Genomic DNA, 26,820 nt, shown 5'->3' with positions numbered 1-26,820 from the left:
GATTTTCTACATTGCGGCTTTGCTGAATCAGTTTTCCCCACAAGCACGCGAAAACGCATGGCATAGAGGTTGCAATGAAGTCTGCTAGGACCCTCCAACTTATTTCTAAGTTAAATAGTAGCTGCTCCATCACGCATCTGTCAGCGCCTTTAATCCATGTAAGCACCAATCTTAGATTAGTGTTTTGCGGGGTGCCAAATATTAGCGTGGCATATTAGAAGTCATATGTCTCGTAACACCGGCTCTTCGTGAGACCACTGTGTACAGTACAATCTGTGTTTTGACTTTCAGATTCGCTACTGCGCCACCAACACTGGAGAAAACACGACCAGCAATGATTCTCCGGATATCCTCCAGCTGCATTTACGAGCAGAATCTAAAGTTCAGAAGATCAGTAAAGCCATGAAGTCATACTTGGAGCGAGCCAAGGCATACGGTAATATCGTTCTTCGATCAAAGAAAATGTTACCGAAGTTTCGAAGATGTGCACTTTGGAAGCTAGATGTGTACCCTATTGCTATCCTGGAAACGGGCTGTTTATGACATCCTAGCCTGTCTTAATAATCTTTAGCTACAAACTTGAAGAATGTCGCGCGTTACATTGTTGCGTTTTTCAGATAATTTTATAAAGAAAGAGCAATATGAGTTTGACCTTGGGAAACGGCATCTTGCAAACATGATGGGTGTCGATGCCGACGAAATGACGCAGGAGGATATTGACGTGAGTTGCCCGTTATACGTACTCGCAATTGAGGTCTCACTAACGTGAGTGAACTTTTGGTTTCTTTTAGAGAGCCATTCAGTATTTGATGCCTTCAGGCCTACATGAGCCCAAGGCTCGACCAATCATGAAGGTAAATAAAGTTGTATTTTTTGCGGCTTGCATGTGAAACATACTCAAGTTTTTGTATTTATCGGAACATGGATTATTTTCTTTTCTAGCCTCCCGAAGACGTATTCCCAAGGGAAAAAGGTTAGATAAAAAAGGTCCTAGTTTCTGATTGGTGTGGATGGTTGGTATTGTGACATTTGAAGCTTTGGGATAGCACTGAAAATAATTTGCATGCATTTGACAGCTTTGACACAGTGGGCCCCATTTAGTAATGGGATGGAAGTCTGTAAACAACCGTAGCGCTGCATCCTTAACTGCTTGGGAGGTGAGCTCACAGAAACACTCGCAGTAAGGACAAATTTTTGGAACTTACTATTTCGGGTGTATTGCAATGTTGCACCACAGAAGCAAAGAATGCAATACTAATGTCAGTGGCTTTATTTTACACACTATGTTGTTATGCCAAGGAAGAATCATTAAATTTGTTGTCAGTATGTATTGTGCTATGTACCATGCAACTTAATTCAGTGGGTTTAATTTTGTGTGTGTGTGTGTGTGCTTGTGCACACAATTGGCTAAAGCACCTATTGCATTGAGCAGGGCACATGAAATATGGGAAAGAAAATACAACTCAAAGCAGCATATTTGCACAGACAGTGCACTACATACATTCATCCATGATCGCACAGCAAATTAAGGTAGCATTCTTCAAACTCATCATGCACACTCCTAATCACGTGATTGCCTGCACTGCCTATGTTAAGTTTATCATGCTGGCAGCTGTCCTATCAAGAAGGTCCAAAGGCACCTCTTACAATTTCATCCTTTCAGAAAATTTGATATTTTTTTGGTGAATCCAGCAAGGAGCATCAATTCGTCGCAGTTTACCATTTACCACTTACGGTACTTACACATTTCTCTTGCTTTCATAGCTCCAACATGCAGAACTGTTTTGCTGTTCAAAATATTTTATTTATGTTTATCACTTTAACAATATACCTGAAGCTCCCAAATTGCTTCGTGCAGCTCTATTTGAACACGTCTTGTAATGTTGTGATGTCTTGCTTATGTGCAGCTGCGCAGTTCGACTATTCTGGAAGGCCATTTCACTACCTCTTCTACACAACGAGGCCCCACTACTATGCCTTGTTGCATGTGAGAAATGAAATTACATTGACAACTTTGTTTGTTTTATAATGCATGTATAGTACCCCGGCCACACGAGACACTTTCATTCCCGATTGAGCCTGATCGGGATCGATTGTACCAATCGTGATTGGCTATCTTTCACGGGTTTTGCAAAGGAGCCAATCATGATCTAAAGGTTTGATCCCAAACGGACTTGATCCTGATTAATAGTGCCCCATGTGGTTGGGGTGTAATGTTGGCACCTGTGATCTGCATTACTGTGCTCTTAGCACCCTGACTGCCTTTTCTTGTTCTAGTTTCGCATTTTCTAAAGTGTACAAGCAAACATCTTACAGTAGTTTCCTGAAATTGTGTGCTATTTTGCTAAGCTTTCATGAATTTTTTCAGCATTTGCTGATTTGCAATGAATTACTAGCTGGTAAGTGATTAAGCAAGAACCTGAGAACTGTACAACAAGTGACGGATAAAAAACAATAAGCATAATGCTAAAAGATAAAATGATGGCACTATGGATAAGAGAACAAATGTGGGTAGGTGGTAGCGTATGCTAGTTGGGAATTAAAATTTTGAGTTGAGGGCAGGCTATAAGGATGTGTAGAATAGAAATCTGGTAGGCTATTGCAGTACAAATTAAGTAGGCGGGAAAATTCAGTGCAATCGGTAAACGCGATTAAAATGCGTTAGCATTACGTTGCACCTCCTTGAGGTCGCGGATACAATATTTAAACCGCATTCACCACATTGCAAAGTGTTGTTTGGGAGCTCACTCTACACACTCTCTGCTCTTTGTGGAGCAACGTGCTACTGACAGTGGTCTTGGTCCGGAGCAAACCACCGTCAGTAGCACTATATATATATATATATATACCTCTACCCTGTGACTGGCTTCCCGCACTTCGCACACACACACTTTATTCCACTCATTAAAAATAAAAAATGAGAATGTTCTAGAGGGTGGTAAGAATTAGATGGAGCGACCGGATTAAGGAATTTGCAGGCACAGGGTGAATTTAGATGACCAGTGCACAGATAAGTGGAGCTCTCCAAGATGGAAGGGCTTTTGGGAGAGGTCTTCAGGGAGGTAGCTGCTAGTGCCGATGATTATGAACAACTGAAGTTCTACAGAACTTTTACAGGACAAGCTTTAACCCCTTAACCATTTTATTATTTTGACAATTTCTGTTCCCAAACTGCTTACTATTTATTTGATATTGAATATTTTCCTTCTAAAAACCAAGTTTTCGCTGTTGAAAAAAAAAATTCAAGCACATGCTAAGTCAAATTAGCATATTAAAGTTTACTATTGCTCACGATAAAGAAGGCCAGCTACCTGCTCGTAATCAATAATAAAAAGCATAACAAGAGCGCTGTTCGGAAAGTTTTATCAAGTCACCAGGCAATGTTATATTGAACGGCTTACCAGGGATGCCCAAAAATGGAAACCAAGGAGCCTTCGTGGGGATTTCCTTCACATCGATGTGCCGCCAATGACACGCAGTTGCAATAGTGTCTTCTGAGCAGTCTTTTTCATCTGATGAACTGCTAACTTCGAAGTGATCGGTATTGTTTCGCTTCCAGAAATGAAGTAAACTTCGGTTTCTAAATCATTATCGTCCAAAGAGCTGGACGACGGCGAAATGATTCTTTTCCGTGATGACAGACCAGAAACACATGCATCGCCTCCACCGGACGCCATTTTTAAACACGAGTTTCCCCCCTCAAATAAATGTGAAATGGTGGTTTAAAAAACAGAAATTACCTGCCCAGTGCTGCCATCTGCGAAGCGACACACCAACTAGTCTGCAAACGAGCGTGTCTCGTTCAAAACGCTCGAAAGGAGATATTGTCTCGAGCAGACGAGTGAAACTCGTCCGAAACGGTTTTGGGACAGTTCAGCAAAGACGAGCTGTGTTCGTCCGAAACGGTTAAGGGGTTAAGGTGGTTTGGTGTAATTAAGTTCTGTAAGTTGTTCAGTAAGGACATGATTAAGAAATATGTTTTACTATTTCCTGCTAATCCTCCACCCTTTGATTTGCACAGTAGGTTGGAATGTGTGAAGACCGTGAAGAAACATCGGAGAATAAGAAACAAGCTCAAAGAATATTTGCAGGCCAATGACTTACTGCGATGGCTTAAAGGCTATGGCATTCTTCTCTTGGCCATGAGGTCAGGAGTTTGATTCCCGGCCATCGTAGCCACATTTGATGGGATCAGAATGCGAGAACACTCATGTACCGTGCATTGGGTGCGTGGTAAGGAACTTCAGGGGGTCCGAATTAATGTGGAGCTATCCACTACTGCTGCCTCCATAACCTCGCTGTGCAGTTTTGGACGTTAAATCCCGCAATTTTAAATGGCAGACTAGTGCCAACCCTATTTTCATTCTTGCTGGACATCTAGTGTTTTCTTCAGTAGTTGTAGATTTATGTAAAAATATATCGACACCATTTGTGTACGTGACATCCTGATAAAGTTTGAAATTCTTGCTGTTCAAATGTTGACAGACCTGTTAACACATGTGCAGACTGGTTAATGTTACAAATATTTCTGACAAATTGTAGTGCATAAACACAGCCCACCACAAGTAACTGTTTCTTTTTTTTTTTTTTTTTTTATTAAAGGATGCAGTCGCTCATCTGGCAGAATTGAATCGCCTGGAAACCCGGATGATCAACAGAGGAGTGGCAGAACCAGCAGCTGAACAAAAGTTGTAAGTTTCTTAACCTATATTGGAGGAGGGGGGGGGGGGGGGGTGCTTGTGGCCTTACTTTCAGTGCATGCAACTACAAAAACTGTGGGGGTCCTTTGGCACAACTCCAAATTGTTACAATATGCAATTAACGTTTATTCGTTGTTCAGCGCTAGGATCACTTTGGTGCTAATTCTCCCTGTTAAGCGTGATTGTCTTCAGATCTGGTTAGTTGTCTTGATTTCTTGGTAACCACATCCTGCTGGGAGCTCCTAAAACTGTACAGTACACTTTATCAAGATAAACCTGGAGAAGAAGGAGCGTTGCCTGATGCAGGCAACGCTAGTGCAGGGACCTAGCCTTGCAAATGCTGCTGGTAATTGCTTCTGGTAACTGCCAGTAATTGTGGCAATTGCATAAGGGATGCGCGAGCATCACTCATGAAGTGCAGTAGCATCTGAAAACTTTCACAATACATCTATTAACACAATGTAGCTGGTAACACAAGTGAAGACTAATGGGGAGGACGGATTTGAATCGGGGCACAACAGGCAGCGTGCCATTCATTTTACTTCACCCTGTAAGTTCATCTCATGTGTGGTAGTTGGTTTATAACATAATACTAGCTTGTTGCCAACCCTCGTTTAAATAACTGAGAAGTAATGCACTGTTCACTTTTGCAGTTAAAGCTGCCTTTAAAGCATCCATCAGATGTGAAACGTTTCTCTCGACTCAAAATATATACACAGAAGGAATATGAGTGTCTAACGCACATTATTTTCCACTCAATGCGTGTTACCGGTTTTTTCATAACGAGGCCACAAATTTCACCCTAAGGCAGCTAGTGGTGTGAAAGCATTTCTGGGTGTTCTTGCTTTGCAAACATAGAGTTCTAACAGCGCTTTAAGCATTTTTCTCCAAGGAGTACTCTATTATACCTGTGTACCAAAAGAAAAAGAGTAACATGATGTTTTATTGTATTGTAACGCCAAGCTGTTGCTGTTCCACATACAAGTTTGTCAGTATACAGGGTGATTATATTTAAGTTCTCCAGAATTTTTAAAAATAGCCTGTGGCAGATAGCATAATTCTTGTCCTTGAGATGGATTATTCGAAGAGGTGCACATTACTAGCATGAGAAATTGAAACAAATATTCAACTAATTAACAAAATTCACTAATTAACTTCTTCATTACTTACTTTACAGCACATATTGCAATTTATGAGTTGTAGCTGGTGAGCTTGCAAGACGTATCCACATGAAATGAATCTCCAGGATGACACGAGTTTCAAGATATTATTTACCAAAGTGTGGGACAAAATACATGGATGTTCCAGTTATTTTTGTGCTTCAATGCATAAAAGAGTGTTTTGTTAAAAAAAGTAAGTGGAACAACAACGCATTTTTACAGGCAAGTTTGATGGCACATATCTCCAAACTGGTGTCATTCTGGAAATTCATTCCAAGTGGGTACGCCTTGCAAGCTAACTGGCTGCAATTCATAAATTGCAATATGTGCTGTAAAGTAATTAAGAAAGTAATTAGTGGATTTTTAAAAATTATTTGAATATGTGTTTTGATTTTTCATGCTAGTAATGTCCACCTCACTAAATAATCCAGCTCAAGGACTAGAATTATGTTATCTGCAATAGGCTATTTTAAAAATTCCAGAAAACTTAACAATGATTATGTCGTATTGTTCAGAAGCACCACGAAAACAGTGCACAAGGTATAAAGTTCAAGTGTAGGACACAGTCCGTCAGAATTGTAGGAATTCATTGTTTGTGGCTTGCCCCGGTTTTTTGTTTGTTTGTTTGTTCATTTGTGCATGCGCGAGCATGCATGCATGCTGTTGCATCACTTTCAGTGATGCCCTGTATTTCTGAAAGAGAAAAACAGATACGATATTTACTCTATATTAGTGTGCATGTTTTCCTGCAAAATTTGCTAAAAAATTACACGTGCATTAAATTCGACTAAAAACAAAAACTACAGTAATGACAAGCTATCATCGTTGGCATTAAAGGTTTCATTAATCCTATCCAATCCTTACTCGGAGCTGCGGTAGGTTCGTGCTCACTCCGTAAGTTCATTAGGCTACAGTATAATCTAGGCATTGCAGTTAGGCTGCCATGAACTGCAATGCTTTTAAGAAATCCATGTCTCAAATGCCATAGACAGCGCTGAAAATGAAGCACTTTGGGCGGTTGACATTGATTGCGAAGCCTCCGACAGCGACAATGAGGGATGCACAATCTATTGTAGCTTCGATATACCAATTTTTTTTTTCACTTGATAGGGAAGCGCAATTAATGTATCTTTGTGCACAAGTTGTCACATGGTTTATGGAATGTAGCCAGTAGGTACGACGTAAGTACGGTTTTTTCGGCTCCCTGTAAGTTGTCAAGGATGTGCCCTATCATAAAAAGGAAACTTGAGCGGGGGGGAGTAAAAAGAAAAAATGATTGTGGCGTTAGGCACGTGTCCCCTTTAACACATTGTGACACAGGCACAGTCTATCACATTCCACTCAAGTGCGGTAAAGCTTATATTGGACAGAGCGGCAGATGCCTCAATATTAGACTAAATGAACATCAGCATTCTCTTAACAATCCCAACGCTTCTCATCTAGCCTCGCATTGTTTTACGTGCGGTTGTAGGCCATTGTTTGAGGACACAAAAGTCCTTTCTAGACACAAATGCCAAACTACACGCGAAATTATTGAGGCATTTCACATTAAAAGATTTGGAGAAACCTGTGTTAGCCAGGCATCATTATCATTGTCAGAAGGTGAATTTCAATATTTGCTCAGCACGTGCGTCAGTGCGAAGTAGAGTTTTCTCTTTCTTTTTTTCTTGTTTAAATTTTAGCGGCTTCACCATTTCCTGATTAGATTTTTCTGGTAACTGCTCTCCTTTTGACCATGTGATGTGTTATAAGTGCAATCACTTATAAATATGTTAGTTATTTCCAATAAAAATTTAGTTGTGAGTTGACGCTCGTCCTGTCTCCTTCCGCCACCGTCCATGTCTTCTTCGCGCTTATATCAAGAATATGTTACCGTACCAACTCGCCCAACTATCCATTCTTATGTAATATATCTTACCATGAAAAACTGGTAAGTGAAGAATAAAGGGAATTGCATTTATAATTTCTTGAATTGTGAAAATCAGGTATACATTACAATCAAAAGGGCTTTAGATTCAAGTAAATTCAGTAGTTAACATAGTTGCATTGGACAGTGTGAGGTGTTGTTTGTGCATAGCTGATGATTAACATGCACACTTCACATTGTGTCTACTAGGAATGTTCTAGACAGCATCTGGCTTCCAAAGAAGGATCTTGAACTGCTGCTTGTGGAGACGTTGAAAGATATTCAGGTGATTTCTCGTGTCTTCTTAATTTTCGCACCTTTCCCTCCCATGTCCCCCCTTTGGTTTGCCTCAAACGAAGAGAAACCTTGACTCTGCTTGTTTCGTAATGTTGGTTCTGTTTTTAGCAATAACCAAAAGGCTGGTAGATGGAAGCATCTTGGTGAAAGCTTAAGAGTGCAAGAAACGCTCGCATACAAGACGCACTCACACATACAAACACCTAAGAACCCCTCGCACAGTTTCGTGTGTGTTTGAATTTGTGAGTTTATGCATGTATGTTTGTATCATCTTCCCGTGCTCTTAAGCTTTGGTACAACTTCAGCTTATTGGTGCTAAACATCGTCAAAGTTTACTCTGTGTCATGACATTACAATAATGCCAATGATGTTTGGCATTAGCCGCCATGGTTGCTTAGTGGCTATGATGTTGGGCTGCTAAGCATGTGGTAGCGGGACCGAATACTGGCCACAGCAGCATCATTTCGATGAAGGCGTGCCAACCCCATGTACACCCATGTACTTAGATTTACGTGCACATTAAAGAACCCCAGGTGGTCCAAATTATTCCGGAGTCCCCCACTATGACATGCCTTATAATCAGATCGTGGTTTTGGCACGTAAAACCACATAATTTTAATATTGGGCATTATTGTGACCATTTCGTGACCAACTTTACTTTCACAACCAAGAAACTTGCTGTGTCAACCTTTTACATGTAAGAAACATGTAGCAGATTTTCTCTAACATTTAAAATAATGGTAATCTGCACCTAAATACATAAGCATTTTCTTGCATTTTGACCCCACTGAAATGTAATAACAGTCGTGCTGAAGCATTAAAGTTACAATCAACACCCAATTTTTGAGACTCCCAAGGGACCACAAGAACGTGCGAAAAAAATGAATGTATGCCTTTTACTGCCTTAGTGGCTCTGTCACAGACCCCGTGAACGAGGCGCAGACGCCGGACCAAATTCCTAAGCCGACTTATCAGCTTTCGAAAATAATCCCACGAAAGCAAGGACAATTAAGAATGAGCCCTCTGGTGCGCCAACGAACGCCGGTTGCTGTCCAAAGACCGAGTCAGAGCCCAGAGTTGTCAAAACACAACAAAATATATTCTTCACACAAGGCAGTTACACACACACTTGGACACAAGGGCATCGTCTCACAAATCTCACGGGGAAAAACTTTTTCGAATCCTTCTACTGTAAGTGGAGTTATCGCACTGGTACCAGCATTTCTCTCTCTTTTCATCTCTGCTAGTGCGCTGCTAGCTACACAGTGCAGAAGAGAGCAAAGCCCCCGCCAAAAGTTGAGTGCCGCTGCGGCAAAAGGGCTTGTCACAGCATCCCGTGGCAGCCGCGGTACTAACGCCTCTCTATTCTGGAAAGTAGCGACACTCTCCTCTTCGCACGTGCTTTCCTCCTCAATTCTTCTCAAATTTCACTCTCCCACTGGCAGGCACGTTGTGCATGGTACACTTTTCGGGCCAGCGGCCGCTGGCCGCCACGAAAGAACCAATGTGCGCACTTATTGTTTCAGTCATTTGAAGCTTTATTGTGGAATTCATCACCTAATGACACTGATACGACTATGGTAAACTTCCGATAGGTCATGCTGATGAATATTTTCAAAAATAAACTCCGAGATAAACTAGCGGAAGCACTCTAAAAAATAGCTATCGTTCAGCGGCTTGCACTCCATGGCCGCGCTGCTTTGGCCATCCATGGCACGGCGTAGTACAGTATGAGGAAAATTTAAGCAGTGCAGACGATTAATGTGTTCGTTTCATATGCGTGGCTTTAAGAAATGATGGTCTTTTTTACAGTAAATTCACCTTTATCAAGGGCGCTTAAAGTACTTGAGCCAATGCCACTACACGAGACGCATTCTGGGCTTGCATGAAAAGTCAATAAAGGAAACAATGCACACACCTGAACTTCACTTACGTCGCTTCACAATAAACTAACAGCATGCAACATGTACATTTTACCAGAATTAAGGGGCCAAATGCAATGCGCATAGCTCGTATTCTGTGACAAGCCGCAAATAAAACTCATCAATTATGCGATTTTCTTTCAAAATGCTGGCTGCTTACTGCAGAGCGGATGCCAACATAACTTTTAGCAGCGTTAAGCGAGTTTTTTTTTTCATTCGTGACTGGTGGCGATTCGCAATGAATAAAAAAAATGCTTTTGGACATTAGCCTCAGAGTAGCTATTGTGACCTGAAAGTTTTTTTTCTTATTATTAGTGAACATAATTTTATGTGATAAATGCAGCTCCCAAGGCACGCCAGTAAGATTGTAATGAACACGAAATTAAATTTTTATTTATGACTAACCAGTTCTAATATCGGCTATACAAGACAACCAAGCATGGTTTTCGTACAGTTAACAGCAAAAAACATGTATGGGTAAGAGAAAGTACACATATCATAAGTATCTTCTTCCTCAAACTAAATACACAATAACAAAATAAATGTGTGTGTTAACATCAGCTCGAATTGATCATCCGCAAAATGGAGCTGAAACGTGATAGCGCTTTCTGAGTATATTCGAGGCAAGAAACATACACCGCATATTTCTGTTTATTTACATCGTCCCATAAAAACACCGCACGTATGAAGTATTTTTAATTTTATTTATGTCAAAAGACATTAGTGATCTGCTGTGTAACATCATAGTGGGATTCATGCATTGCACCTTTAAAAAAATGCTTGTACACACAAAAAAAATTATTTTCCGCACAGAGACACACTTCCATGGCTTCCCAAGTGCTATACATAGGAGTGTATAGGGAAACTTCATACAGTTGTATGAAGGAAAACGAGGCACATAATTATTTAGGTGAACGCTTTGTCGCAGGCACAACATTGTAAAGTATATCTGCCTTAGAAATAACGTGAATGTGGAAAAAGAAAACACTGTGTTATGACGCAAACAGATAGAAAAAAATTAAGTTAGCGACAAGTTTTACATGCGCTAAATGGAGTACAATGGCGCAGGTGAGGGTGCGGTGGCAAAGATGTACGACTGTTGCTACTTTTCAGAATAGAGGGGCTTTACGCTACACATCACGCTGCAGCTAATGCAGCTATGCGCAGTGCAAAATTGAAATGATTTTTCTGTCTTTTTGGGATCGCAGAAATATCTATTTTTCACTTATTTAACTCAACGTTACCAATTATGTATTACTGAGAATGTTCTCGCGTTGGTCAGGCAGCCGTTTTCAATGACGCTGCATGATGTCGTTCCAGAAGCAAGAGCAAACGATTTTTTGCTGTTTTTGACACGAGTTTATAAATTCCCTGCTGCACGCAGTGCAGTAATATTTGGCTCACATGTTCACAGCAGCCTCTATGGCAGATCGACAGAATTTTCTTACTATGTTCAAAAAGTGTTTCAGGGCTCATTTAGCTTCAGGCGAGATCGCTGTCTTGGTACCGAGTGTAAAGCGTGCATGGCAAAAATGTGAAGCATGTCTTGTCACTGCCTTCCCTGTGTCAGAAAGCATACCAACAGCAGACCTGAGATCAATGTGACTTTTGATGCTTCCAAGCTCTTCACCTTATTTTTGAGGAAATCCAAAATCATTTGCTTGGAAATGCCAAACTCCTTGTTCACTTCGGCTTTTCTTTTTCTTCATCAACCTATGGTAGTGCTTTCTGCGCATTGAAGCCACGTCAGTGCCATTGCTGACAGCAGTGAATCCTTTCAATGAAAAACACGACACCAAACAGCAGGGAGCTTGGTAACAAACATCGAAGCAGCTAGGCCTAGCGTTGCAGGGCACACAACAACACAAAACTTTTGGCCAAACGCAAATGGCTATGGTGGCCACAGTGGCTATGGCTAGCCTCCAGCGGATCGGTGTGCGAGTGCGCTGGTTAGAGGCTGCGAGATGATACAGATAACGGCAGTGGTGGCCTTGCTTGATACCATTTTGGACCTGCAGTCACAGAAAAAAGTAAGAAAAATCAGATGGCGAAGGGTTTCAGCATTCAAAATTTCAGACAACCTTAACATTGGTTTATTTTTTCCTGTCCTGTCATGTCTTTCTGTGTCCTCATCTTGAAAAGTAGCAATGGATTACTTTCGTAAGAAAGAAAATATAATGCATCACCAACTAGCCCCACAACATGTTTTGTTAACTTAACATTGGTTCTATGGGGTACGTGTCGGTGCCGCAAAGGCATCCGAATTATCAGGTATTTGGGAAATATCAGGTGTTGACTGTAACAGTGCATATTCTCTCTTCTTTTATCGTTTGTTTGTTCTTTCTGATAATTATTACAGATTAGCTTACTGAAGTGTGGTATATATACTCTTCTGAGAAGGGCTGATTTTCGAGCAAATTGTGAAGGTCTGGTACTTCACGTACTTTCCAGGCGCTATGTATGCTTGTATGTATGTATGTACAGTTGACTCTCGTTAATGCGACCCCTCCGTGACTGCAAGATTCGGTCGAATAATCAGAAAGGTTGAATTAACAAACTGTAACAAAATGAATGAATTCAAAAGTGGTCTGTAATGTATTTTTGTTTCTTGCTCTTGAAGCAGGCAGCTCAACCAGCACGAACCAAAGAGCCCTGACATGTTTAAACACCGACTCAGTGGGACACTATACAAAACAAGCAGTTACAGATTCATTCACGGACGGAAGGAGCGTCAGCCACTAAAAAATAAAAATCAACTTATATAAGACTGCTTCACTTCTAGGGAAGCAGTATCATCATCTGCTGAATTTGTTGTGTTTTCCAGCCTAATGTAACCATTGTGTGCCTGAGGGGGTGCCAGTGCCATGCTTTCGAGTTTGAACTAAACGAGTTTTTCTTCCATAACAGTGTATGGTATCACATTGGGACTTTTCAGCACGTTCGAATTCAGCAAAAAGTCAAATTAACTGAGCTCAATCTGTATGTATATAACCGTTTTCCCTCCAACCTGGGTCACCGGGTAATCCATTATCGAATGGGTAGCGCATCAGGCTACTGTGCTGAAGGAACAGGGTTCAAAAGCAACCGTCGGACCAACTTGGGTCACTGAGTGTGTGGCAATGTGTATATATGTTCCCCAGTTCAACAAACTTCTTTCACGCCAACATGGGTCACTGTAGATGCCCAGTCCCGCATCCTTGACGCCGATTTGCAGCAATAGGTATGTGCCACTCAGTTTGTGCTGGTCTCCAATGAACCTCTTTGATGCCAACTTGGGTCACTGGGTTTGTGCCAGTAGGTGTATGCCGCTGTTCAATGAACTCTTTGACACCAATTTGGGTAACTAGGTATGTGCCACTGGGGATGTGCCGTTCTACAATGACGAAAAAGATCCCCTAAATTGCTGAGCGCAGGGCTGGGCAACAATACTTTGCAATTGTATCATGATACGTTAAAAGATACTCGTGCAACAAGTATTTGAGATACAGATACAAGAGACTACCGCTATTATTGTAACCGACGTGATACTTTCTATTTTGTAAATAGAAAGTATCACAAACGTGATTTGCAAATGTATCAAAGTTTGCATACTTTGGTACATTTGCACATTTCTTGTTATAGGTTTATATAATGTAGCAGCAAACACACACGTATGCACAAAAATGTTTGCTTGGATATTTCTTAACTCCTACCAACTTTGTTTCATTTGAATGAAATGTCTGTTAGTATCTCAAAATTTGTCTTTCTGGCTCAAAGTAGAATATTTTCATTCTGAAACAATTTATTGGGGTTGCTTTAGCTGCTTAACATGAAATCTCTTTATGGAAACTTCGATAATGACACTATAGCAGCAGCAGAATGTTTGTAAAGACGCCGCATGCATTGGCGTACGCAGCACAGTATAATGGCTATAGCAAGTGTCTTGGCACCGACGCAACTAAAAAGACAAAAAAAAAATTAAGAAAACAAAAGGTTGGCTGCATGCAAACATTCGTGTGCTTGTTTTTGTCAAGACGGCGCAAGTTCCACCACATGACTCTGCTCCATCAATAGGGACGCGCAGACCTCATCACCTGCCCTTGCTGGAGGGCTCTGGTGGAAAGATAAAAGAATGTCGCTGCCTTTAGTTTTATTCATGTAGCTTAGTGGCACCAATATCAGCTTGAAAAGTGAAGTTCAGCCAACGTGATGTTTCGATAGCAGTATCTTGTATCTTAAGATACATGATACATTGTTTCATGTATCGGAAATACAGATACTGATACACGTCCTGCCAGATACAGATGCAGATGATACAGATACAAGATACTCAAAGAGTATCTAAGATACATCTTACCTTGGATACTGCCCGGCACTGGCTGAGCATAATCAAACCCACATCACAAGGGTTGCTCAAGGACAGAAACCTGATGCTGTAGCAGGCTGTGCAACAAATGCACTGAATATGTGCTGCTTTTCAATGAACGTCTTTCACGCCAACACTTTAGCGAGCTGTGCCATGAATGCACTGGCTATGTGCCGCTCTTCAATGAACCTCTCTCTAGCTTGGGTCATTGTGTATGTGCCACTCGGTGGGCGGCAGTCGAGGGAACAATTCTCAGCGTTCGCATGCACTGGCTCTCCACGCCTCTCAACGTCTGACTAATAGCTGTGGACAGTAAAGTGAGAATTTAGGTCTGGAATTCAGCATTAAAAAATCAGGTGTTATGGTATTCAATGAAAACAGTGAACAGACAGTGTCAATACATGGCCAGGAAATACCTCGGGTAAAAGAATATAAATACGTACTTTGGTATATGGATAAGCGAAGGCAGTAGATATATGGAAACACAGGAAAAAACAATAACAGCAAAGGGGAAGAGAAATGCGGCCATAATGAGACAGAGCACTATGGGGATACAATGGGTACGAGGTGCTCCGGGGTATGTGGAAAGGTGTAATGGTTCTAGGATTTACATTTGGAAATTTGGTTGTTTGCTGGAAGTCAGGGGTACAATCAGGACTCGATGACAACCAGAGGTCAGCAGGACGCTTCGCATTGGGCGTTCACAGGAAGGCTACAAATGAAGCTGTGCAAGGTGATATGGGCTGGACAAGTTCTGAAGTGAGGGAAATGCAGAATAAAATTGATTATGAACAACGACTGAAGAATATGGAAGAAAGTAAATGGGCTGGGAAAGTGTTCAGGTATTTGTACAGGAAGAACATTGATTCACAGTGGAGGAAAAGAACTAGGAAGCTTACCAGCAAGAACGCGATCGGTATAGTAAGTAACATGGCAACAAAGAATGTCGAGTGCAAAATCAGAGAGGCTGAGACAGTCTCATGGGTGGTGGAAATAGAAAAGAAACCTTCTATGGGGGGGGAGTAACTGCTCAAGAGGAAAAAAAATGAAATCGGCAACGAAGCAATTAATAATAACTCAAAGGGATGCTCTTTGCTTTTTGAAGCAAGATCAGGATATCTTATGATGCGCACTTATAAAGCGAGGTACAATAAAGAAGAAGAAGCATGTGCTTGCTGCAGTAAAGCTAGGGAAATGATGGAGCACATTCTATTAGAATGTGAAGATACCTGCCCAGCGGTCGATTTAGGCACCTCTGGCCTCCTTGAAGCCTTTGGGTTCAGAGAGAGCAGGGGGAAAGTAAGCATGTCCACAATAGAGATTTGTAAGAGGCGATTGGAAGATTGGTGGAAGAAAAGTAGGGAAACAACATACAAAAACAAAGTTCCCAATAGGGGTTCAGAAAGTTTGGTGATGGAAATTCTTTGTGTCTTTTGATGACAGGTAGGACATTAGGCAGTATAACAACGAGCTTCGTGACTCAACCCACCGCCCCATTCCAAAGGCGATGCTATCCATCCATTCTCGGAGGCCACCCACAGACTTCTCCGTAGTGCCACTAGATGGCAGAGCGTGTCTAGAAAGAAGCGCGAGAGAGGAGCCTGGCTGCCACATGACGCGCTTCTCAGCGTTCGTACGCATCGGCGCATCATGCATTTCAGTGGTCATGTGCAGGCTTCGTGGCGGCACTGCTAGATAGCGCCGAGTGTTCTTAGGGAATTGCGAAAGACGAGTCTCACTGCAGTACACGCCTCATACATAACTCGTTTCGGCGGTACCAATACACTGTGTAGCTATATCGATTCAATGCTAAATGCATTACCACCGACAGTCATCGTGAGATTGGTCCTGACGAACTTTCTTCATTTGCTACATTACTTTGTGTGACATTTCTCACGGCAAATACACTGCTTGGCAGCTGCAATCTTATTGCAGCATACAGCTTATCGAACCAGGACTGAACTGAGAACCGAAAAAGTTATTTTTACTCAAACAGGAACTGAACTGGAATGTTACGATTGATTTTTACTGCGGAGTAAAATCGAAAGGAAAGAAAAACAGTTTTTGGTTCAGGTTGGCCACATTTTCTGGAGCTTTTCATCCATGCATTACCACACTTGTGGCTCAACTGTGCTACCTCATTTGTAAATGCACACCATCCACCCATGATTTTAGAAGTAGCCGCACTATTAGCACGGTTTTCGGTGTATTGTGTGTCAGTGTTTCAGCGGTTTTCAGGGCAGTGGCATAGCCAGGAGATGGCACGCCTGTCTTGTGCCCATCCCCTCCCCCAAAATTTCTTTGTTAGTATGAGATTGTATGAACCGTTTTCGGTGAACCAAAACGAAAACCTGAACAAAAAAAAATGTTGTTTCGACACTCTGGCCGCATAGCAGTTAAACAGCAAGATTTAATAGATGTGCTATTAGTGCAACTACAAATTTATATGGTTGTGAGCAATCCAACTCAGCAGTGTATATAAGTACATTTGAGGGTAAAGGAACCCACTGCTTCTGTTTTCTTCACTTTAATTCCGTATTCTGTGTCTTTTTACTTCTAACCGATGCAACAAATTTAGAATCAAGCTGAGCTCCTCTGTATTACTTGTGCTAATGTAGATGCGAATGCTACTGCATTTCACATCAGTACTTTTTCTCTGCTTTCATTTTCTTTTCCAGTATGAGTACTTCGTGAAAACCCTAGATCGATTAGTGGAACACCCCTACTCATCGCAAGCCAAAGAATTCATCATGCGTTACAGAAAACCGAGGATAGCAACATTTATTCGACAGGAGATACCACCGGTATGTCTTAGGTCCTGCACATATTCGTCATCAGTGTATTGAGGGTGGTTGGGATGAGTTACTAGATATGTCGGTAAGTATTATGTGTTGTATGTGGATGGTTCTGAAATATTAGCCAGGTTTAAGGCTACCTTCAAGATGTGGTTAAACCTTTTGTAAAAATACATTTCTCCCATTCAGTTGCCAAAACGTCTGTACTGTTCATCATTGTCAAGTTTGCTGCCACTACATTCTCGTAGTAAACTTTATCATTTATTCTCCAGACACTCTTCATAAACTCAACTTGGGCATAGCTGCTTGAATGCAGTTGTGTGCATGGTTTTGCACACAACCCATTGTTGACTCGTATAGATAGCCCTGCCTCATTCCATAGTGTTCGGTTTCCTGCAAGACCTTTATTTTCCCTGTTCTGTATTGCTCACTGCCTTTGGCGAGCTTTCTATGCAGGGATTGCCGTCGCAGTCATCATCATTACAAAGTGCATGTGTCTACTGTGAGCAGCACTAGTAGAAAATTGCGGACCATTTGTCATGCGATATTGGTTTTACAGCAGAGCTATTAGAACCTCGCTATAATGATCATTCCGTCGTCCACAGCTTTGCCGAGCTTGGGGAGAGAGAGCTGAGAGAAACTGAAAGCAAAGTATAAAAATAGCATCATGCAATATAGCGGATGCGAGGTGGAAAGAGGAGTGAGGCAGGTGGTAGTGGGACGCATAGAGCTGCTACCGACACCGACCGCGTTTCCCCGCGTTCGCACTGATCGCGCTCGTTGTCCGTGACTGCAGCCAATGCCTCTGGCGGTGGCTCGGCAGGTTTCATGCAAGATATACCCGAGACGAGTCCTTGTGAATCAAGTGATTTGGTAGAGCATTTTTTACCCGCAAAAACCATTGAAGTTGAGCCGATGCCTGAACAAAGGGAAGAAGAAGTTGAAGAGATGTGTGAAGCATATAGGGGTGAATCTGAAGAAGCTGAAGAAGACTACATAGAAGAGACGGATGAAGGTGAAAGTAGCAGGATGAGTGAACGTGAAGTATAGAGTATGAGTGAGGGTGAAGATTAGTTTAGGAGAATTGGAAAATAAAATACTTGGTTTCTCATACTGTATTTCTGAATTACTGTGTCTTTGCTAGATGGACGGAAAAAACTTTATTGATAAAAGCACCTGCGAGGTTGCCGGCCCGGGCTCAGACCGCCCGGGCATTATGTGCGATGAGGCATAGCATTTCCACCGCTGCCCAGGCCCGCTGGATTGGATTGCTAATCTTAGCATTCTCAATCTGCACTGGCATGTCAAAAAAATTATGCATGGCTCTGCTATCACAAACACCAGATACCAGCAGAGATGGGGGAAGCCCAGCAAAAGTTAGTCTAAGTGTGTGGTGTGCCACTACCTTACTAGGCTTTCCCCAGCTCTGCTGGTCTCTGGTGTTTACGATAGCAGAGCCACTCACAATTTTTTTCAATTAAAGTTTCAACACATTGTTAAAGATACTTTTTTTTTACATTAATTTTTTTCTTTGTGTTTTGTGCTGAAAATGTTATGTATCTGCCAGGTAGTGGACCCTTGGCCTTCATCAAGCTGCTGTGACAGCTTCTTGCCCAGGTGTCCCTCGAGCCCACTTTGTTCTAGAAAATAAAATTTGAATTTGAATCCCGAGCTGTTACAAAAAGCTCACATGACATGTCTGCCAACTGTCTGCACTAGTGTGAACTGCTAAATTTTTAGGCACATTCCTTGCAGGCCACCCCAATGAATTTGCTATACCTCCTACCTCTTGAAGAAACAAAATTGTGGCTGCCCTTTTGGCAGGGACCCTTTGTGTGACTAGCAGAAGAACAAATTATGCCTTGAAGTAGAAAGGGACCTAAGGTAAATGTTCATTATAACAAAGTCATTGAGACAGGAAATGTACTTCATTATAAGTGGTATTATGTAAAAAAAAAGGGGGGGGGGTGGCTCTAAAAGAGTCGTAGAAGGCTAGGATTAGCGGTCCAACTGTGTGGAAGTTTGCAAAAATGTATACTGAAACACAGCCACGTTTGCTAATGGGGACGTGACAATAGAGAAACTCTGCTGAGATCCGTGAGCAACTTCCTCGTCTATTGGTTATCATCATGTGATGTTGTTAGGCCCAATTAAGGAGCTACCACCGCATGGTGAAGTTACCTTCTCGGCACTGTTTACCTCTCGAGTTTGATGGGAAGAATTGCAAAGGGTCTCTGCATAGGCTGCGCTGTGCTGTTCAGGGGAGATTTGACAAATTGTATTTCTTAGTCTGGTGCTACACACTTGAAATAATCCAGTCTAGAATGCAAGCACCACAGACTGAACCTTGAAAAACTTTGAATAAAGTGTGGTTTTAGATGTAGTCTCTTGTAGGTGGAAAACAGTACGAGTAACAAGGACTGGGAGACAACCTGCATGAGTGCTCGTGTTATGTGTGTCTCAGTTCTTGTTTGTCGTGCTGTTTTCTTAACAAAATGCAATACCAACTAGCCCAATGTCGCACCCATTTGCAGTTCGATTAAGTTATTCCATTATAACAAGGGATTATTGTACATATGAGCGATAAGCAGACATGTTCTCATTCTCATGTTCAGTTGCTTTTCTCTTTTAGCGTGTAACAGTGCTGTGGCTCATTTCTTGTGGTCCTCTTATAGTCGCATAGCAAAAGTGCAGAGCCTTAGGTCTCTGGTAGATGCTAAGGAATAGTGCATATAGATAAGGAGTCAAGATTAGGTGACTTGCTTTGATATTGTTGATTTTTTTAAACGGTATTGTGGACAATAGTTTGTCGAGATCACAGACCTAATTGGATCACACAGTCTGTAACAATTTTGGGATTGGACCTGCAGCACAAGAACACGTGAGCTTTTGTGAGCTCCTAATGGTTCTTTAGAAACTTGACTTCTTTTTTCTTTTTTTCCTGACACACAGTTGCAATATGATGAAACTGGCAGGCCATATGCCAAGGGTAATGGTAAGTTCATCTGTATATCATACAATAGCTATAAGCTAAGGTTAGTGTCTAGGGTTTCATTGTCTTGTGTATTCTCTCTCTGCCCCCCACCCCCTTTTAAGGTGCCCGGAAGCATGTGAGAGCTGAGGTAACTGTCTGGGGCAATGGCACAGGAAAAGTGAACATCAATGGTCACGGCATTGACTACTTCGATAATGTCACAGACAGGTTGGTCAGCATCTGCTTCTTGAGGCTTATCGATATCCAGACAAGTGCCATTATTTAACAGCAATTTCATTTTTCAGTTTATTGTTTGATAGAATGGTTATAATTTTCACAGTTATGAAATACAAAAGTGTTACATCACTGTGGTGTAGTAGGCAGCCTGGCTACATGCTTCATATAAGTTGACATTGCGGAGCTGTTTGACCTCTATGTTCAAGTGAATAATGCATCTGATTCACTGTGGCAAAGTGCAGATGTTTTTAGTTGTATGCACTGTTTAAAAAGCCTTCTCGTCTCTAAAAGACTCATAAAATCAACGCCATATGCAATCCCCTGCTAGCATGTACATATTAGCATTGTGCTTTTGAAAAACGGCAACAATTATGTTGTTTTACAGATGACATACTTCTTTTGCTGAATGATTGGGCATCTTATTGCACGTAACATATGTGGCGTTAATGCCTCATTTCCTGCTTGTTTCTGTCAATACAGTGGAATCTCGATGATACGAATCTCACGGGGTCACGAAAAATATTCGTATCAACCGAAATTCATATCATCAAAACATAATTAAAACTAGCTAAATTAAAGAGTCTGAGGTGAACTCACATAATACGGCTTCCGCTGGAAAATCTCGCTGGCAAGGGCGGTAGCGAGCACGCTTCTCAACGAGGTACGCCCACCGACGGGAGAGGAGATCAACGAGAGCGATGCGGAGGAGGAGCATAAGACGTGGCGCATGAGTCCAAGGGCGATAAAATCGTCGCCGCGCGCCGTATATGCGATTGAAAGCGTGCCTTTCCTTCACGGAGAGCAAACGCACAGCGGAGAGCAAACGCGACTTCCGTCACGGCCTGGCGTGCCAGTCGAGCCCAGCTCTGCTTCCGTCGCGCAAAAGGCCGTGGGGGTATGTAATATGTAACTTTTTATAACTTGTCCATAGAACACCACGTATTTAGAACCTCAATATAACAAAGTGTCTATACACGATTTCAGTATAACATAATTTTGCTATCGCCGTGAAGGAATGCCGAGGCATTAAAAGGGAACTTCCGCGGACGCAGAAGGTTAAATGTTTGAACTGCAAGTGGCTACTTGCAAAGGCACCTCTCAAATCGCACGCCCCGCGACCAAGAGTGAACGTCGATACAGAGCAGCGTGATATGTTCCGTGTAAAGTCCAGGTGTTGTAAAATCCTATTGCGCCCCTCGCGCGGTTGTTTTGGGTGCGAGTGAAAGCTTGCTAGGTTGAGCCAAGAAGGATGGTAACTTGATAGTGCCATCTTCCCGCATACTCAAGGGAAAAGGGGCGGGGGAGTGAGCTCAGGGTAACACAATCAAGCACGTATGAGGGGAGGAGGGGGAAAGTGGAAGGCAGGTTGGTCTCCTTTTTCTAGTGTGACCATAGGTGTGCATTGCTGTCAGCGTGGCTGAGCGCATACGCAGCCCATGCGCCCTGTTTTAGAGGTCGCGTGTTCAAAGAGTGGGCGTGCTGAGATGGCATGGCATAATGTGCGCTGTCTACCTGCGTGTTTGATACTGGAGGTTCCGTAATCTCAAGTTTCAGAGATGCGTTAAAGCGAGAGGCAGACATTCGCTCCCCGCTGCCAGCGCTTTTCATGATAGGGTCGTCCCACAGCGGGTAACACTATCAGCCACGGGGGCAGAGTGGACGCTAAAGCGTGACTGGCTTCGCCTCGTACCGCCGATGTTAAGATACTGTCGACACAGAATGAAACCGTATCTTTCATCGCCAGCTCTCAAATTCAACAAAATTATCTTTTTTCTCTTGCAAGTTTGCTTTTTCCAATTGCTCAATCATTTGGAAAATTTTTCGGCCTCTTCTGTGTAAGAAATATTCATCAGCAGCTGTAGTTATGTGTAAAAGGTTGAATTTCAATATTACGAAATTTCGATATAGCAAAGCAAATTGCTAATTTTACCGACTTCATTAAATAGAGGTTTAATTGTACTTGCTAAGATGCGATGGCCTGTGTGGAATATATTTTGTGGCTGCAGCCTTGTTGGACCCCACTTCGTGTTGCCTTTTGCCGAAGGGTTCAATGCATGAGCCCCCTTCAGACACTGTTTGGTGTTGCTTTCCACCAAAGTGTAATACATGAATTTGGAAGTTTCAATAATTCTTGACTGCATGTTGTCATACACTGGATTTTCTCAACCCTTTTGATCTTTTGTGATTCTCTTTCAGGGAGCAGATAATGTTTCCCCTGCAGTTTACGGGACTCCTCATGAAAGTTGACATTGAGGCCACGCTCAACGACGCTGAAGGACAAACTGCCCGTGCAAGTGCCATACGCCATGGACTGGCATTAGCCCTGCGCAGCTTCATTTCTGAGCAGGAGGTGGAAAAGATGAGGCTGGGTGAGGAAAAGGATGGCTCTTGCCACATTAAGAACAGTGCGACATTTGCAAACCGTCTGCATACATTTGTCAAAGTTTAATTTCTTAGAACAGCATAAGCGAGAAATGAGTAACTTGCAAACATAGAAGCCGCTGGCTGCCATATTGTGCGTTTATAGTGAGCATCGTCGACAACTAGTAAAACACGCCAATCTAAGCACACAGTCATTGGTACATTCTGCTCTGTGTGATGCCTCATTGTGAGTCATTTACTATGACTCAAGAGTTAGGCTGACTGTAGCTCTATTTTTTTTTTTTGGCTTAAAGAAGTGGTGGATGCAACGTTACATGTGCTGCTTATGTGTTTGGTAATTCCCCAATATATCATGTGTACAGCTCATGACAGCAAAAAATGAAGCAGAGGCCTTCCATCTGTTTTGTTGTAGTTCATTCATTGCAGACTGGTTGCTCTTTCTGGTTGTAGTTAATGGAGGAATGCTGTTGAGATGCCTCCCTTTGTGGAAGGGTAAAAACGTGAGTCCCACCTTGTGATTTACTACGCAGCTGGATTGCTCACAAGGGACCCTCGCCGTAGGGAGCGCAAGAAGCCAGGCCAAGAAGGGGCTCGTCGCAAGTACACTTGGTAGGTTGACAGAGCTGGTGCTAGCACATTGGCAGCAATATCTGTTGAAATCAAAACCCATTTGGCTGTACAGCAAAGAGCATTTTTTTACAAGCAACTTGTACTTGAAAAGAAGGTTTTGTGCTCACTATTGCATTCTTGTTTTTAACTTAAGTATCACAGCAAGCTGACAGTTTCGGTCAGCATCAATGAATAGAACACGTGGCATCGTTGTTTTCTTTGCTTCCCTGTTTCACCTTGGGAAAAAATGAAAACGCACTTTTGTGTATGCACTTCCCCATCGAAGAAGTGAGCAGCTGCAGAGATGTTATCTGGTATTCTAGTCTGTCGGCAATTAAATGTTTGAATGAACAGAGCAAATAACAATAGCAAGTGTTTTATCGAATGATGAATAAAAATAATTGCAATCTTGCTGCAATCAAAGGAACAGTGAAAGAAAAATATTCTCTTTAAGCTAGGTTAAAGACAGGTCACTGCAAGGAGCGTTGATGCGTTAATAAGAACAAGTGAGTATGTCGTCCGCAATACCTGCAGCACCATCTCAAAATAATTATTCTCACTATAAACAAGGTCACAGGTGATCTGTGATCTTTCTGGCGGTAGCTTACAGGAGATGCTATCACATTGCTGGAGACAAGCTCCACAACTCACATTGTTTGGATTTGCTGCAGTACCAGGTGACTATCAGATTATGCCAACTCCGACCAGCCAGCAAAGATAGATGCTGCCACCTGCGAGTTGTCACTTGGCTAAGCATGCTAAATTGGACTTGCAGTGCATCAGTGTACAACATCACTGATAAAGCAGGTTAATAGAGAGCTTTAGCTTGTTCATATACATATTATTCTTCACGGAATACCAGGTTTCTGAAGACGCTGGGGGAAAGTCTCAGGTGCTATTGTTAACAAAGGAAATGACAACACTGTAGCGCCAACAAAAAGGGACATTTATTGCTCCTTCTATACAAGAATGCCAGCTAGCCAAAATGCATATAAAGAATAGTTGTTTCATGAAGACATGCTGAGGAATCTAGGAAGTTCTCACCATGCAAGGATACCAAGAAAATAACTGACCCATGCCGGACACCATTCAAGCTGTTAGTTGTTCACTGGTTCAACTTACACGAACAGAAGCATGTCTGAGTGATCGTGTTTGCCCATATCAGTGCCGCTTTCTGAAGCTGAATGGGATGCCTTACATGGGTTAGTTCCATGGGGAGCATCAACAGTCACGCAGTTGGTTCACACGCGATGCCATCTGAAAGTCGAAAAACAGGAAGCATGTTCCTCTTATGCTCAAGTTATCCCACTGTCAGGCAGCATTCGCATCACAACACTCACACCATCACTCGTTGCAGCTAGAAACTGCAATTGTCATGTGTGTCATGCAGTTAAACCAAACATCAGGCGATGCAAAAATTTGTGGGGAAGACAAACATCAGGGTTTGCAAGAGAGTTGAGCAACCCTACAACGTTTCTGCAAGCGATTGCATTGGTGGCGCAGACCTAGTTTAACCAGAAAATGGCATAGAGCTGTTATTGCAATGGCCTGCCATATTCTACTGAGCAGTTGGTGGAAAGTGCTGGTAGTGACATAATCATCTACATGCAGTTCGTTTTAGAGCGCAGCTCTTAGGCACCCGTTCCTGCGGCGAGCATTGGCGTTGTCACTCGTAACCGAGCGAACAAGCACAGTGAAAGAAGAGAGCAAACATGGAGCGCACTGGGGGATGAAAAAAATGCTTAACCTTGCACTCGGCCGCGCAACGCTTGAAACAGCGAAGCTGGACGATCGTAGCCCAGCAGAGTAGCGCGCGTCATCGGGAAAGTCTGTCGGTGGCGGCTGCTGTGAATCACGCCCACGCGTCACCCACGCGCTGGCTCTCGCGATCTCCAGATTAGCGAGGCAGTCGCGCCACACTTTGCTTCGTTCGCAACGTGTATAGAGTCCAACGGCGATGAAATCATCGCCGCGCGCCGTATGCTGTATGTGCGCGAGGGACGCACGCTTTGACAGGGAGCGAACGCACGGCGGAGAGCAAACGCGACTTCTTTCGTCGCCCGAAAGGCCGTGGGGGGACGGGAGGGACGGGAGGCGACGTTTAGCTACGGCACCAAATGCGTATTTATATAAAAACATTGCAAGGCGTGAAGGTGGTAAAGACTTCCGACGCTGCTTGACAAGTGTCCCATTCTAATCTCGTCGAAAACCTCCGAGCCGCCCCCAGAGGCACCAACAACAGTCACCAAGGCCGCGCACGTGCGGTGCGAACGCGGGCACAATGCCGACGGCGTCAATAACAGTTCTGCGCATTGCTGGTGCTGCCGCATGTCCAAGTTTATACAGCTGATAAAACTACTATCCTTACTCCGTATAGCTCTCTATTAATTTGCTATCGCAATTCATGCTTCACCTTTCGAGTGAAACTGCGACATTTAAAAAAAATTTTCTTCGACAAGAACACTCATATGACACAAGAACATTGCTTCCCCTTTGTTGTTGGAAAAAATGTCACCACGTCAGACGGAGACGTGGATGGCTGCCTCTACTGCCATCCACGTCTCCAGTAACCTGATGTTCTGCTATGGGTAATATGTTTATGGACAAGTTAAGTCTCTCTATCAGTTTATCGACAAGTACCACGTGTCAGATGCCCACCACTTATTCCTGTTTGCAGGTTATTTTATGCACTATGTGTGCACTACATCCTAATGAAAACAGCACTTATGAGCTATAATATAGGCCATCAAGTTTGTTCATTTGTTTATGACACTGGTAAACAAGGCACAGCATAACATATACTTGAACAAGTATGTTTTGGATTTTAGGTAGAATGGGCACCCATTCATGTACATAAATATGTTAATGTACATTACTATCGACCAAAAAAGTTTACCGACCACGGGATCTCAGAAAACGCTAAATATCCGTGCAGCCTTTAAAGTAGCCAGTAAAACCGTACATCAAAATGTTGTTCGCATATACCAGTAGAGGCTGGAAATGGGAATACCAGGTTGGGGGGGGGGGGGGGGGGCGTTTTGAGGCTGCGGAGATATTCAGGTTTTGTCAGATCCCTTGGTCCGTAAACTTTTTTGGTCGATAGTACATGTGCATGTGCATGTTTTTATTTGGTCACATGGTTAGGTTTGGTGAAGTAAAGTTCGGGTAGATTATACTGGGGGCATGGTAGGGCTGGTATATGTGCCGGTATATGTATTTTCTCTAGACTATGTTGATGGATGGGACATGTTACACTTCCAATCGAGATTTGATGGAATGGGTGCAAGCTATTTAATGAGACAGCTAGAGGTTAGAAAAATGCCTTTTATGAAATGGTATTTGATCGCTTGGAATATTATCTCTTTTTGACATTTTTTCTTATTTACTTTTTTTTCAGGCTTAAGCGGTAGTCAGCATGAAGAGAAGACATCAAAGTAGTTATGATGATTATTAAATAAACATTAAATATAACCATTGTCATTCTTGCTTAAAA

The 26,820-nt window shown here is 42.5% G+C and overlaps 1 protein-coding gene across 1 annotated transcript; it reads left to right on the top strand.

Annotated features, from left to right (window-relative positions):
• The first annotated feature begins 32 nt into the window (after positions 1 to 32).
• On the top strand, positions 33 to 26,820 carry LOC119461905 (28S ribosomal protein S9, mitochondrial-like). Its single transcript, XM_037723272.2, has 14 exons — positions 33 to 158; positions 292 to 436; positions 618 to 721; positions 792 to 854; positions 943 to 973; positions 1,908 to 1,987; positions 4,603 to 4,691; positions 7,977 to 8,052; positions 17,009 to 17,134; positions 20,078 to 20,120; positions 20,222 to 20,327; positions 22,533 to 22,705; positions 23,249 to 23,327; positions 26,725 to 26,820. The coding sequence occupies exons 1-14, from the start codon at positions 75 to 77 to the stop codon at positions 26,735 to 26,737; spliced, it is 1,212 nt and encodes a 403-aa protein (XP_037579200.1). The 5' UTR covers positions 33 to 74; the 3' UTR covers positions 26,738 to 26,820.

The sequence above is a fragment of the Dermacentor silvarum genome, chromosome 8, assembly GCF_013339745.2.
Source record: "Dermacentor silvarum isolate Dsil-2018 chromosome 8, BIME_Dsil_1.4, whole genome shotgun sequence".
Taxonomy (NCBI): domain Eukaryota; kingdom Metazoa; phylum Arthropoda; class Arachnida; order Ixodida; family Ixodidae; genus Dermacentor; species Dermacentor silvarum.
The sequence above is the reverse complement of the archived record's forward strand: the minus strand, read 5'-3'. Positions and strand labels throughout refer to the sequence as shown.

Coding starts and splice junctions, on each gene's coding strand:
- LOC119461905 (XM_037723272.2), top strand. CDS start 75: ATGAAGTCTGCTAGGACCCTCCAACTTATTTCTAAGTTAAATAGTAGC. Junction 20,121..20,221: donor GCCATATGCCAAGGGTAATG/GTAAGTTCATCT, acceptor CCCCCTTTTAAG/GTGCCCGGAAGCATGTGAGA. Junction 22,706..23,248: donor GGTGGAAAAGATGAGGCTGG/GTGAGGAAAAGG, acceptor TTTACTACGCAG/CTGGATTGCTCACAAGGGAC.